General features: G+C 30.1%; 1 protein-coding gene across 1 annotated transcript; it reads left to right on the top strand.

Annotated features, from left to right (window-relative positions):
• The first annotated feature begins 373 nt into the window (after positions 1–373).
• Positions 374–3,297, top strand: LOC124822567 (uncharacterized). The gene is made up of 4 exons (XM_088110350.1): positions 374–535; positions 1,078–1,334; positions 1,821–2,272; positions 2,947–3,297. The coding sequence occupies exons 1-4, from the start codon at positions 426–428 to the stop codon at positions 3,226–3,228; spliced, it is 1,101 nt and encodes a 366-aa protein (XP_087966476.1). The 5' UTR covers positions 374–425; the 3' UTR covers positions 3,229–3,297.
• The last annotated feature ends 11,470 nt before the right edge of the window (positions 3,298–14,767 follow it).

The raw sequence follows: 14,767 nt of genomic DNA, 5'->3' as shown, positions 1-14,767 counted from the left end.
CTCACCCCAAGAAATAATTTACTAAATGACTAAAAATTAAATCAATAACAATTAAACAACATTAGTCTATTTTTATATAATTGTTTATACTCTTAAAAACAAAAGAAAAAAATATCATAATTTTATAATCACAAATACCAAAAATAGAAAACTAAACTAAAAATACCTTAAAATGATAACGTTATTCGAAACAGCTCAAAGCATCCTAAAATTATGATTTAAATAGAAGCATAAAAACAGCAAAATTTAACTCAACTTTGCTTTATTTTCCCAAAAGGAGCTTCTCTGGAATTGTCATGTCACCAAACTATGTTAGATACTATTTGTTTACTTAATTACCTGTTTGTTTGTTAATGGGTTTTGAAAACAAATAGTACCATGAAACATAAAAAGTGACATGCGAAGAACAGAAGCAAGGAATTGAAATGGAAAATCATGGTGGGAAGAAGAGAGTGGTGGTCGTAGGAGGGGGTATTGCGGGTTCTCTCGTCGCTAAATCTCTCCAATTCACTGCCCATGTTACCCTCATTGATCCGTAACTAAAACATTTTCTGCTACAGTTTCTTTTCCCTCTTCAATGATTATGTTTAATTATTCAAATTAATTTTTTAATTCCAAATTAGCTAGTTGAGACACCCATTTTTTTTTGTATTAATCCATAATGTTAATGGGCTGTTTTCTTTTGCTTTGGTTCTCTCCCTCTACGTGAGTTGGTCAAGAGAATGTCTGTAATTCAAAAGGGGCATTTTATACCCTTGTCAATTTTTGAAATTTTTGTACCATTTTGAAACTTCCCAAATTTTCAATTTTCAATTTTGTTCATCAAAATTGTGTTTTTTAATGTGTTTGTCATTTTCCCTCAAACACTGCATTGGCATTTCAAGTGTTTAATCTTTACAGCATTTTGAAACTTCCCAAATTTTCAAGTTTCAATTTTGTTGATGAAAATTGTGTTTGTCATTTTCCCCCAAACACTGCATTGGCATTTTAAGTGTTTAATTTTCATGCGCACGGCTGTTGTTGTTCAACTCGTCAATGTATGTTTTCTTTTTTCTGATTGAATGTGATTGAATGCAGGAAGGAATATTTTGAGATTACATGGGCAAGTTTGAGATCAATGGTTGAGCCTTCTTTTGCAGAGAGATCTGTGATCAATCATAGAGATTACCTTGTCCATGGCAATATCATTACGTCCAGTGCCGTCAATGTTACAGAAACTGATGTGATCACCGCCGATGGCCATAAAATTGCCTTTGACTATCTTGTTATTGCCACTGGCCATGCAGATGACGTCCCCAAAATTAGGAGGGACAGACTTCATCAGTTCGTAGAACGTGAGTTTGAACTTTGAACATCTATCTATGATAATCAGTTCAAAATACCTAGAAAACATACTATGAATTTACTCTCTAACTTATTTAGAACTAGTTGATCCTACACGTGTAATAAAAATGAGATTTTAGTGTTGCTGGTATTGGAATAATCTGAGAGGAGAGTAGGTTATTACATGACATGAAAACGAAGCATTATAATGCTCATTAAGAGAAACAAAACAAAGGATCAGGAAGTTCTGGATCAACCGGAAGAAATAGTAGAAGCACAGAACACATAATAACAGACTAAATGCTGACTATGTTGTTGCTTATTATCTTCATCAAAGGAGTTGTTTCATGCTATCAGGGATTATATTGTTTCTTATTGCTCATTTGGCCATAATGTTCTTGTGAATTTATTCTGTTTTGTCGAATAGTTTCAGTTAATAGTGTAACGAATTATTGTAGTCAGTATATTTGAGTTATGAAGTTCCTTTTCTCTGGCAGACAACGAAAGGATAAGATCTGCTCGTTCCATCATGATTGTTGGAGGAGGTCCTACTGGTGTGGAACTTGCTGCAGAGATAGCTGTAGATTATCCACATAAGAAGATTACGATAGTGCACAAAGGACCTAGGCTACTGGATTTCGTAGGGACAAAAGCTGCGGATAAGACTCTAAAATGGTTGGAATCAAGAAATATAGTGGTGAAACTAGAGCAATCAATTGACTTGAAGGAATTATCATACGAAAACAAGACATATCGAACTTCAAACGGAGAGACCTTTGAAGCAGATTGTTATTTCTTATGTTTAGGGAAACCACTTGCATCAGCATGGCTTGAGGAAACTATGTTGAAGCATGACATGGATGAGGAAGGAAGGATTAAGGTAGATGAAAAGTTGAGAGTCATTGGTAGGAGAAACATTTTTGCAATTGGAGACATTACAGATATTCCAGTAAGTACTTGCTATAAGTATAAGCTTTTTCACAATCACATAATTTCGTATGTATAACTTACTCTGTAACAAAATAAGCTACCTAGTCTTTTGCTGCTCACATGATTTTCAGATTTTTTTTTTCACTAGAAAAAAAGTTCATGTTTTGTTTCCTGGGTTTGGCCAATTTAGTTTATCCTAACTAGTAATGAAAATAAATTACTATGCAAAAATGAATGAGTATATTGCTTGTATGCTCATGAACTAGTATTTCTCCAATTCTATTAGAGGAATCTGTTTCATTGCAGAATTTGGATTCTCTGCTGCATTTTTTGTGTTATTCTTCTATTATGTCTGATGGATACTGATTTTGATGTTTTAAAATATATTAAAAAAACTTTTAATATAGCACCATCAGTGTATTTTTAATGCTCCACAGAGGACAATAACAAAAAATTCAATAGAGAATCTGAACTCTTCATTACATCATTGTACTACAATTCACTGCCTATCCACGAGTTTCATTGTTGTTCTTTAGGTGATTTTCTTGAAGAGAAATGTCCTAAATCCTTGAATTCAAGGCCTAAAGTTACTTTTAATGCATGATTTCCTATAGTTTTATGTAATTGCATAAATCAGGCTCTTGACAAGCCATCTGATAGGAATTAAGTTTGTAATGGAAATGTATACAACAGGAAATCAAGCAAGGATTTGCAGCACAACAGCATGCAGAAGTGGTTGTGAAGAACTTGAAGGTGATGATAGATGGAGGAAGAGATTGTGGTCAATGTAGGATGGAAAATTACAAGCCACAGATGCCAATGGCAATCGTTTCACTTGGGAGGAAAGATGCTGTGGCACAACTACCATTAATGACAGTCATTGGAAGAGTTCCTGGGTACATCAAATCTGGAGATTTATTTGTTGGTAGAACAAGGAGACAAATGGGACTGGATTCTCATACTGTGCATGCTTGAGTCCATGTAATGCATTATGTGTACACAAACTACAAAACCAAACATTGTTTCATACTTTACATGTTATATTGATGTATTTTGGTACTATGATGTTTGTTCGTACATATAGTATAAAGAAATAGAGTGAGCATACTAGAGAATCAAATCTTCTCATATGGTGTTCCATACTACCTTAACCCTTTTCATTTTTTCTGCACTATATTCTCAGAGTCAACAACATCTTTGTGAAGATGAATCAATGTTTTACATTTCAGAAGAAAGAGAGATTAAGGCATGTGAAAATTGAAAAACTTATACTCTCAGAAGTGTATTGCTGTATAATGTATAAGTTTGACTGAAAATTAATATAAAATAAAACCTTGTGGCATGTTTATGTTGGAAAAACAGTGTTTATCTTTACGTAAAAGAAATTCGAAATGAATATTATTAATTAAAAGAAATATTATGCGTATTTACATAAGAAAACAAGCTGTAAACAGTATTGAAAAGTTCAAGTTATTCTTTACTTAAAAATTATTTTTCAAAAAAACTAGTTGGCATTACAGTGTTGAAGAGTGACAAAATGTTTAAGAAAATGTATAATTATTATGATATAATTTTTTAATTTAGAATATATTAAAAGTTGTTGTAGTTTTAATTACTTTTCTTAATGTGTAAATTAAAAGTAAACCATTAAAAATGCATGACTAAAATGTCAATAGAAGAAAAGTCAACTGACATCAAGAAAAATTGTTATTAGGAATTGCAAAAATCCGTAGATAATATTAAAAAAATTGTAAATTAAATTATTTATAGATTATTTATGGTAAAAAGTCTGTATGTATACCGCTCTTAGTTAATTGTTTAATATCTATTCTCATGTGCAGAAAAGTGTCATACACGCCGTACATAATAATATATAATATGAAATTATTTATGAATAAATGTAGGAAACTTTTTCTGCAATTCTAATAAAAGTGTACTTTTCCTACATTTCCTGCAAAAACATATATAAAAACTAAAATTGCAGAGACCAAAATTGTCTACGCAGAATTAAAATACCAAAAATATAATAAATCATTAATTTATTAAAAAAAGAGGTAAGCCCAGTTTTAAATTTGCTGTAGTCACAACAATCAATTGAAATCAGTTTTAACTTTCAAATTAAGATGAACCAGTATATTCTCTTTTAAACAAATTCGCAACTTTCCTTTCGTATACTTAATTATCAATTATGATTAATTCTTAAATACTTTATTTATTTATTTATTACGTTGATATCTCGGTCTCTTTAATATTTGAGTCATTTGTTAACATAATAAAAAATAAATAGTTAATGAATTTTTAAATATTTTGTTTATATCTGATTATTAAATATTTATGTTCGTATATTTTACGTATGTAAAACTGAAATTTTTGTATATTTAATTTTAAATTTATATGTATCGACATTTTTTTACATATTAATACTGATATAATTAACATTTTAAAATATATAATTATAAATATTTGGTGTAAACTGTTAATAGAAAATCTAAATATATTTTTTAGATTTTTTTTAATGTTTATCTTTTTATCATGTAATATCCCATTTTAATAGTATAAAATTACTAAAATGAAACATTACATAGATGCTAAAAGAACGACTAGGTAAAACAAATCTCCTCCAAAGAAGAGATCTACTTTTGTAAATCTATCTAACAACTCATCTGCTACTCCCTCACCTCTAGTTGAAACAACTGAAAATATGAGTTCCTAAGCTCACATCATTAGGTGATCATCGCAAAAGAGAAACAACATACAAAGACAGACAACAAAAAAACAAGGGTAAGCTAGATATAAAAGATTCATACATTAATAAAACATACAATCACAACTTAATTCATGCATATGATATAATTGACTTCAAACATCATAAATATATCATGACTTAGACTTGACTGTCCTAACTTAGAATGATTGTCGAGCTATGACGGGTTGTGCACTCGTGGTGGCCTCTACTGCTTTGCAAAGCCATTGCTAATGAGTTTCGCCCTACCACACTCACGAGGTTAGTCTGTTTCGGACCTTGAGACATACTGGAAGCCCCCAAGACTAAGACCTCCTGCTACTCCTCATGACATGGATCAATCCTCTCTACTTGAGAATGAAAGACCATTGGAGTTTCAGGATAACCCACAAGACTAAGCTCTTGCATTCATTCTAAACACACTTGGATCTCACCAAGAGATTCCACTTTGAAACTTACTAAATCACTTTGAAATTATACTTTACTTCCATTTGAATCACAACTCAAGTCTTTGATAATTATAAAATCCATTACATACTCATACATAGTCCCAAGTAATTCACCACATCATTTAAATCAAACAAGAACAAATAAGAAAAGAGTAAACTAAAACCTGGACCAGTCGTTAAGCGCATACCCTCAACAATTTGAATAAAACTGACAGTGCTCCCAAACCTCAACAATTCGCTTAGTGCATACCATTCGCTAAACGAAAGTCCTCTGACAGAAAATCCACCTCTACCACCACTCGTTAAGCGAATCCACTCGCTCAGCGAGTCTACATAATCTACAGCACCAAATCTGCAAAATTATGCAACCTACTCCAAATTACCAATTCCAACTATTTTTCTCAACTTCTAACCCTCCTAGATTGTATTATACACCTAATTAGACTTGAACAATTGTTCCTAAACCTTACTAACATCAATTTAGAGAGTTTTCTAACCCTATTCTACTTCAAAACCTCCAAGACACCAACTTATAGACCCAAATCCCATTCTACCCCTTTTTTCACATTTTTGATCAACTAAGTAGTTCTCACAAGTCACAAATGACTTGACTAAACTATTACAACTGACCATTTGAGCCTCTAATCCCTAATTATCATTTTCACTACTCCACTTCCTCAAAATGAACTTAAACATCCCAAGATAACTATTCATAGACAATCAACATTATCACATACATTATCATAGACTCCTCACATTTCATATTACCAAAACAAATCAAATTCTCACCCAATACAATTCAAAATATCAGTACATGATTTATCACTTAAAAACCATCAAATTTTATCATACTCTTATACCATAAAACAATATTTCAGCTCAAACAATTCAATATTTAACTTATACACAACATACTCTAGGAGTTATAAAATTAAAGAGTTTACTAGCTTCCCTTACCTCTAAACTAACCGTCAAACTCTAAAAACGCTCCGCCGATTACTTGAACCGCAAGGAATACCTAGATGAACCTATAAAACACCAAATTGGAAACGGACAGAGTTCTTAGAACTCTAAATGAATCAAGAACATGTAGGAGATGCATGATTACTCATGCAACAGAACAATATTACTCTAAAACAGATTTAGGAACGAAAAGGGGAAAAACGAGTCGAAACTTATTTGCTCTATTGAAGAAACTGACCGGGTAGAAACATAGATCTCGTTGCTGTGGTCGATTAAGTACCTTCTGATCGTCAAATAAATGACTCAGGAGTTAGAACTCTTAGAGAAAAGGTAGAGAACTCTAGAAAAGTGGTTTCTAGAGAGATGATACATTTTAAAATAGCGAAACTCGTTTATAACAAAACTATTTATAATAAAACTGTTTAATATTAAAATAATCGAGTCTCACTAATTTTAGACTACCACTACTTCTAAAAACACCATTTTTTGGGGTTTTACATGTCATATTTTTAGTTTTTTCATATGTTCATTGCATTTGATTTAATTTACTTTTTTTTTGTGCTTTTTAGTTTGTTTCTAATTTTTTTTTTATTTTTCATATTTTAAATTTATTTTTTATTTAATTATATATATATATATATATATATATATGTATGGATGTATAAATATTATAAATTAATGATACTCGTTGTTCGGAAGGTGATATCATGTAGTTTACCAATTCATCTAAAGAAGTACAAGACAGACTTAGTAGCATTAGTCTATTTCATAGCCCATAAAAAATTTCATTATGTTTTAACTTTTAAGTTAGTCATATTTTTTTTTTTTTATTTCACTTCACTCTTAGGCTGTGTTCGTATGAACAGAAAACACTGTTCAAGCGAAATTGCGGACGATGAATTACAAACTGTGTGCTGTTCGTTTGAGAGGAAAAAGATAAATCGTCGAGAATGGATTTGCAGGATACCCTCGATTTTGGTCACTCGCAAAATCGAAGAGATTTGAGTGGATTGTTACTGAAAAGTCATATGTGCCCTCCAATTGTTACGAAACGACGAGGGTGGCGTAACCGGTTACAGCGATATGAAGTTTTGGCTGGCGCATGTGTAATCGGTTACGCAAACACGTAACCGGTTACCGGGCTATACATTCATTTCCAAAACAATTGCTGCTACTCAATGACCAAGGTCATTTCCTTTTCCAAACTAACACCTCTTTATTTTATTTTTCAGTTTTTTGTATAATTATTTTCATATTATAATTTAAAAAGATCTACATCTTAATAAAATTAGGTATATACTTTCAACTATTTAAATTTAAAATATATTTTTTGTTGTATTTTATACTCTCAATTTCACGTGATATGAATATGTTATAGAATGCATTATATTTTCTAATTTATTAAAAATAAGTTGATTATTTAATTTTTATAATTTTTAAACATTAATTTTATAAATTATTCATAATTTTTTTTTCTTTATAAACATTTTTACAATTAAATATAACATTTATAAATAACATTTTATATTACTTTTATAACTATGGGGATTTTGGTAATCTTTAATTTCTACCAATTAAACTAATTTTTAAAATCTATCACATCAATCAAATCCTACATTAATTCTCACAAACTTTACTTCCAAATCCACTCTCAATTACCCACAGATCCACTCAGAAAAACAACTAAAAAATTATCCTCAAATCCGCTCCAATCCATTCAAATCATCTCCCCCAAATACACCCAATAGAACAAAGCCTTAATCCATAAACTAGTTTGTTTGTTTTTTCATCATTCCTTTAAAGAATCTAAAATATTAAAAAAAAATTGTTAATGCAATATTTATATGTAAGTTTTATTATTAAGATTTTGCTTTAATAAATTCACAGACGAATCACTATGCCGAAGATACGAACAAAAATAGTTAATAATCTATGAATTATACACATTTAGGAAACACAAATAGCATTTTTAAGTTATTTTATAAAAAACAAATATTTAAACTAAATATGAAAATAGAACTGTCAAAATGGGTCAGAACCTGCGAGCTAATCTGGCCCACCACGGATTTGAGCTGGATTGGTTAGAAAAAAGGGTATTGCTCCCTACACCACCCCACTTTGCTCCTTGTACCACCACATTTTTCTAAAATCCCAAAACTATACTTTATATTTTAAAATATTCTACACCCCCACCTCTTTTCTTCAACGGATGTCAACATCCGTTGAAGAAAAAATTCTTCAACGGATGTGCCACATCCATTGAGTTTTTTTTTTTTTTTTTAATTTTTTTTTTAATTTATTGTATTTTAAATTAATATATAAATATTATTTAATTTTTTTTTAAAATTATTACTTAATTATTTATAAATTAATTTTATTTTATTTAATAAAATAATTATTATTAATTTTAATTTATGTATTATTATTTAAATAATAATTAAAAAATTTGTTATAAATATATTAAAATGGATGTGCCACATCCGTCATCCCTTAACGGATGTGGCGACATCCGTTACATTTTTTCTTTTGGTTTTTGGTTTTTTTTTAAATTTTTTTTATTTTAAATTAATGTATAAATATTATTTAATTATTTTAAAATTATTATTTAGTTATTTATAAATTAATTTTATTTTATTTAATAAAATAATTATTATTAATTTTAATTTATGTATTATTATTTAAATAATAATTAAAAAATTTGTTATAAATATATTAAAACGGATGTGCCACATCCGTTACATTTTTTCTTTTGGTTTTTAGTTTTTTTTTTTATTTTTTTTATTTTAAATTAATGTATAAATATTATTTAATTATTTTAAAATTATTATTTAATTATTTATAAATTAATTTTATTTTATTTAATAAAATAATTATTATTAAATTTAATTTATGTATTATTATTTAAATAATAATTAAAAAATTTGTTATAAATATATTAAAACGGATGTGGCGACATCCGTTACCTTTTTTTGTTTTTTTTGTTTTTAATTTTTTATATTTTAAATTAATATATAAATGTTATTTAATTTTTTAAAAATTAGTATTTAATTATTTATAAATTAATTTTATTTTATTTAATAAAATAATTATTATTAATTTAATGTATATATTATTATTTAAATAATAAATAAAATATTTTTTAAAAATTTATTAAACGGATGTGGGACATCCGTTAACGGATGTCAACATCCGTTGAAGGTGAAACGGATGTTGACATCCGTTTTATAGAAGGGCAAATTAGGTATGGAGAGGTGCAGAGAGTGGTTGGTGGTGGTGGAGGGAGCAACTCCCTAGAAAAAATTGTATTTTTTTTATGCGAGTCAGATTTCAACCCGGTTCGTTTAAACCCATCTCATACGGGTTGAACCCGTGGTGGGCCGGGTTGGCCCACCAACTCACCTACATAATTGTATTTTATTAAAATTTAATTTTAATTTTATAAAAAACTATTTATTATTTTGTTTTTTCTTGAGAAAGTTATTTAAGTTCTTTATTTTCAAAATTAATTAAACACCCATGTTGTGAGTGAAATTTGTGAGTGAAATTTGTTTACATTTGTATTATAAAAAGTTTGTAGTCTTTTTTATTAAAAAAAAATTGTAATTAAGTGAGTCAGTGAGCCAATCCGTTTACCACCAACCCGTGGTGGGTCGAACCGAATTTGAATATTTCCGACTCGCTAATAAATGAGTTGGGTTAGGTTAACTCACTAAGTGACCAACCTATAATGGGTGGATGGCACGTTTTTACGTCTCTATCTGAAAATAATCTGAATAAATATAGAAGGTGTAGAATGCTTTTACCGTCAATACGTGGCATCTCCACCATTCAACAAGTGGCTTTTCCATTAACTGCCACGTCACCTTAAATTGGTTTTTTAGACATCACTTTCTTTATTCAAGACCACTACATACATATACGATCGATTTCAAATTCAACATTTTCTCTCATGTAACTTTTTATAATTTTTACAATAAGGTCACATGTTACTATTTTATTAATCTGTTTAAATTTATTTTTAAAAAAATATTTAAAATGGTCAATAACAAATTATCATGTATACGTAGTAAAAAAGTTATCAACAAAAAATTGTTAAAAATATATTTTCTATTATTCTACGCCTTCAACATCTTCACCATCTTCTGGAGCTAGGTTTTCAAATTGCATTGCATGCTTCTTATATTTGTTATTATTCTCTCTCCGATTTTGGTCACGATAACCATTTTATGTTGTTCTTTGTCTCTTCTCTGCTTTCAACTAGTTCACATAACCATTGTAGAAATGATGTTGTCTTTTGCTTTCATCGACATTTTCCTTTTCTATGTTTGTATTCCTTTTCTAACTCTTTTAGATTCATTACAAAAACCTATTTCCATTTCAAACTTTTCGTGTTTTTGTTTTTTACTTTTACCTTCCAGGATTACATTCATTGTTCACTGCAAAAAGGCTGCAACCATAGTCCTTCAAGATTTCAAAACCTTATTTCTTACTCAATTTTGGTAATCTCTGCTTTGGAATACTTGAAGCATTGTTCAACATTTATTTTGGTGAAATTTGTATTTATTTGTTTTTCTCATTTTCGATCTCGTTTACCATTATATTTATCCCTAATTTCTTAACGTCTAATGTGTTGTGTCTCAATGTCTCAATTACGGATTATTAGATATTAGGTTTAATAGGTTCGGAAGTCCCTATATTTGCGGGTTAGTTTCAATTGGGTCCTCCAATTTTGGAAGTGATCAATTGAGTCTCTGTTTTGGTAAAATTGAATCAATAATGTTCTTGCCGTTAATCTTAGTAGACGGTGTTAACTTTCTAGCGAGGTGGCATGCTGAGGTGGCTTTTAATTAGCACGTGGCACGTTGTGTGGAAACCTTCTCCCCTTCCCCTTTTCCGAAACCTTTTCCCCTTCCCCTTTTTCGAAACCTTCTCCCCTTCCCCTTTCCCTTCTGAAACCTTCTCCCCTTCCCCTTCCCCTTTCTCGAAACCTTCTCCCCTTCCCCTTCCCCTTCTCGAAACCTTCTCCCCTTCCCCTTCCCCTTTCCCGAAACCTTCTCCCCTTCCCCTTCCCCTTCCTCTCCAACTCCAACGTCACCTTCTCCCATCTTTGGGAAACTTTCTTCTCGCCCTCCCACACCCACCTCTTCAACATCTACATTCACGCCCATCCCCCAATCCAACCGTCAAGCGCACCTCCCTTGCCTCCACATCTCTCACCGTCGCTCGCCATCTCATTACTGTCGCACTCCTCCACAACCCCCTCAACCTCTACTTCGCCCTCCGCCGTTGTTTCGGAGTTGCGGTGGCGCACCAATGTCTACGGTTCAGGTTCGTGACAGACATTTGCAGCAATATTTCTGACCAGTCCAAACATTTGCAGCAACTCCTTTCTTTTTTCAATTTCTTTTTATGTTGGAATCGCATATATGCAATGTTGGTGTTATTTGTTGTAATGTCTGACAGTGATTTGAGAAAGATGGGAGAAGGTGAAGTTGGAGGGGAAGGGGAAGGAGAAGAGGAAGGGGAAGGGGAAGGGGAAGGGGAAGGAGAAGGGGAAGGGGAAGGGGAGAAGGTTTCGGGAAGGAGAAGGGGAAGGGGAGAAGGTTTCGGGAAAGGGGAAGAGGAAGGGGAGAATGTTTCCACACAGTGCCACGTGCTAATTAAAAGCCACCTCAGCATGCCACCTCGTTAGAAATTTAACACCGTTTACTAAGATTAACGCCAAGGACATTATTGATTCAATTTTACCAAAACAGGGACTCAATTGATCACTTCCAAAATTGAAGGACCCAATTGAAACTAACCCGCAAATATAGGGATTTCCGAACCTATTAAACCTAGATATTATTAGGGATAATGTATTCTGTCACACTTAGGATTGGAGATTTTGAATTTTGACAGCTACAATTAAGGATTTTGAATTTAAATTCAAAAATATTTTACATTGATTTATATGTTTTTATATATACTTTTTGGAGCCTTATATGCTTACAGGATTACATTCTTTATTTTACATGCTTTATAAATTGTGTTTTTGTGTTTTATATATTGTGTTTTTGGGTTCACGACTTGGTTTTTTTGAGTCTATTTCTTTATTTAGTGTATTTGATGTTTGCATAACATTTTGAATATACAGAGATGAACATACAAAAGCCATTTCATTCGTTGAATGAAATCAATTTAGAGAAGGAAAACTAGAACATAATGGTAAGGGTATTGAGATTATGGTGTTTCAATAGACAATATACTTCATTCATAATTAATATAAATTCATCATTAATATTAATATGTTAGAATTTTCTATATGACTTGACTTAGTACTTTTGATATTTAAAATGGAAAATATGAACGCAGAATTATATCATTCCTGCCATAATTATGAAGACATTAATTTACAAATTTCAATCTGACGTTTTGAAAGACAAAGTTTACTGTATTCAGTGTTTTAGTATTAACTTTCAATTCGGAACAAAAGTTTTTTTTTTTTTTTATAGAACTAATCATCATATAGTATTAACTTTCAATTTGGAACAAAAGTTTTTTTAGATGATAGTGAATTAGTTCTAAAGGCTAACCCAAAATTCATTCCTTTGTCAAAATTCATCCCTTTCTAGATTTGACAATGGCTATTTAGTAAATATGTTACTTCTTTTAGATGAAAAAGTACATACTTGAGCTTGAAGTCTACATTTTAATGTTGATATTTATTTATTTATTTGAAAGTCTACATTAGTTTTTAAATTTATTTGTTAATACAAATGTTATTAGAGAGTTTACTAGAGTTAGACTTCCAAGAGACATTAAAAAAAATAAAAACAAAGTTGAATGTTATTTCACTCGATATTGATAAAAATGAAAAAAAAACAAAGTTGAATGTTATTTCATTTAAGATTGATGGATAACATCAATATTATTTCATTTTGTTCTTCTTATACTTTTTGTTTAACTTTCATATTATATTATCATACTAATGTTTATTTGTTCTTCTCAAGTGATTATAATCAATATTTTGTTATTATTATTCACTTTTGTAAAGTCAAAGTTTTCTTATAAAATCAAAGAGGTATTTTGTAAAGAAACTTTAACTTCGTAAACTTGTGAAGCGATATTTTGTAAAACATAATTTAATACTTATAGATCTTTATCTAAATGGTTTGAGTGTAGGCTCAATGACCTAATGAACCATTTATTTTGAATGAGGTGATGGTTAATTAGATTTTGCTAAGTTACACAGCAGGTGGTACACCATTAGATGTGGTAGGTCTATACGTACTTGACTAGGCCGTTTAGTAGGTAGTTCATTATTATCTTCAGCAGGCAGCGCACATTAATGATAGAAAACATGCAACCCTCAACAAGCAACAATTACTAGTAGACAACACTTAATTATGGCGGGTGACACATAATCTTTAGTAAGAGGCCTACCATCTTCAATAGATAATGCTTATTCTTTGACAAGGATAGATATGCTTATTCTTCGGCAAGGAACACTCGACCTTCAACATGTGACACATAATCTTTGTCGAATAATTCTCAACTTTCGGCATGCAGCTCTTAATCTTTGATAAGTAATACTCAACATTTTCGACATGTGACATTTTATCCTCGATAAACAACATTCATGATGTGCTTTGTAATAATTTGTTCTAGAAAAATATCAATGTTGAAGGATACTTGGCCATATATATAAATATTGCTAAGTTTTCAAATAGATCAAATGATGATGATATTCAATATATTAAGTATTGACTTGAGTTGTAATGTTGTTGAAGATAGATTCTACAAGTGCACACCCCAAAATAGTAAATTACCAACAAAATGTTATAAAAACAAATATTAAAATAAAGGAGTGAATGAAAGCTCTTTTTAGAAAATAATGTCTTTTGAATTTAAAAACAATTTGTATTCATTTGTGCATTGTCTATTGTCTGTTGGATTTATTATGTATACTATCTATATGTATTTGGTTGTTTAATTTATTTTGTGATCCATTACGAATATTTGATTTTCTAATTTGAATGTTATTTTTGGTCATTTTAATGTGAATATTGATTTCATATGTTTTAATTAAATGATGATGTAATTTGAAAATTTTTTCTTAAAGTTTTCCTTAACATTAATAAAACACATAAAATTAATTTTTCTCTCTCTACTATTTAAAGAAGAAAAATAACTTTAATTTTAAGATTTTTCTTTAAAGTATTGTTTTAAGAAACTTAAGCATGCTTTTAATTTGGTGCAATAAAAAGGTAGAAGGGAGTATGAAGTATTTTTAGCGTGTTTGATTTTTCATTTGAAACGCGTTATATTATTTTTAAATTATAGAAAATTTAAACTAAATATAAATATTTTAAAAATA

Source organism: Vigna umbellata, chromosome 3, assembly GCF_029865625.1.
Source record: "Vigna umbellata cultivar VRB3 chromosome 3, Vumbellata_1.0, whole genome shotgun sequence".
NCBI classification, from domain to species: Eukaryota; Viridiplantae; Streptophyta; class Magnoliopsida; order Fabales; family Fabaceae; genus Vigna; species Vigna umbellata.
This window is presented reverse-complemented; position numbering and strand designations above follow the sequence as displayed.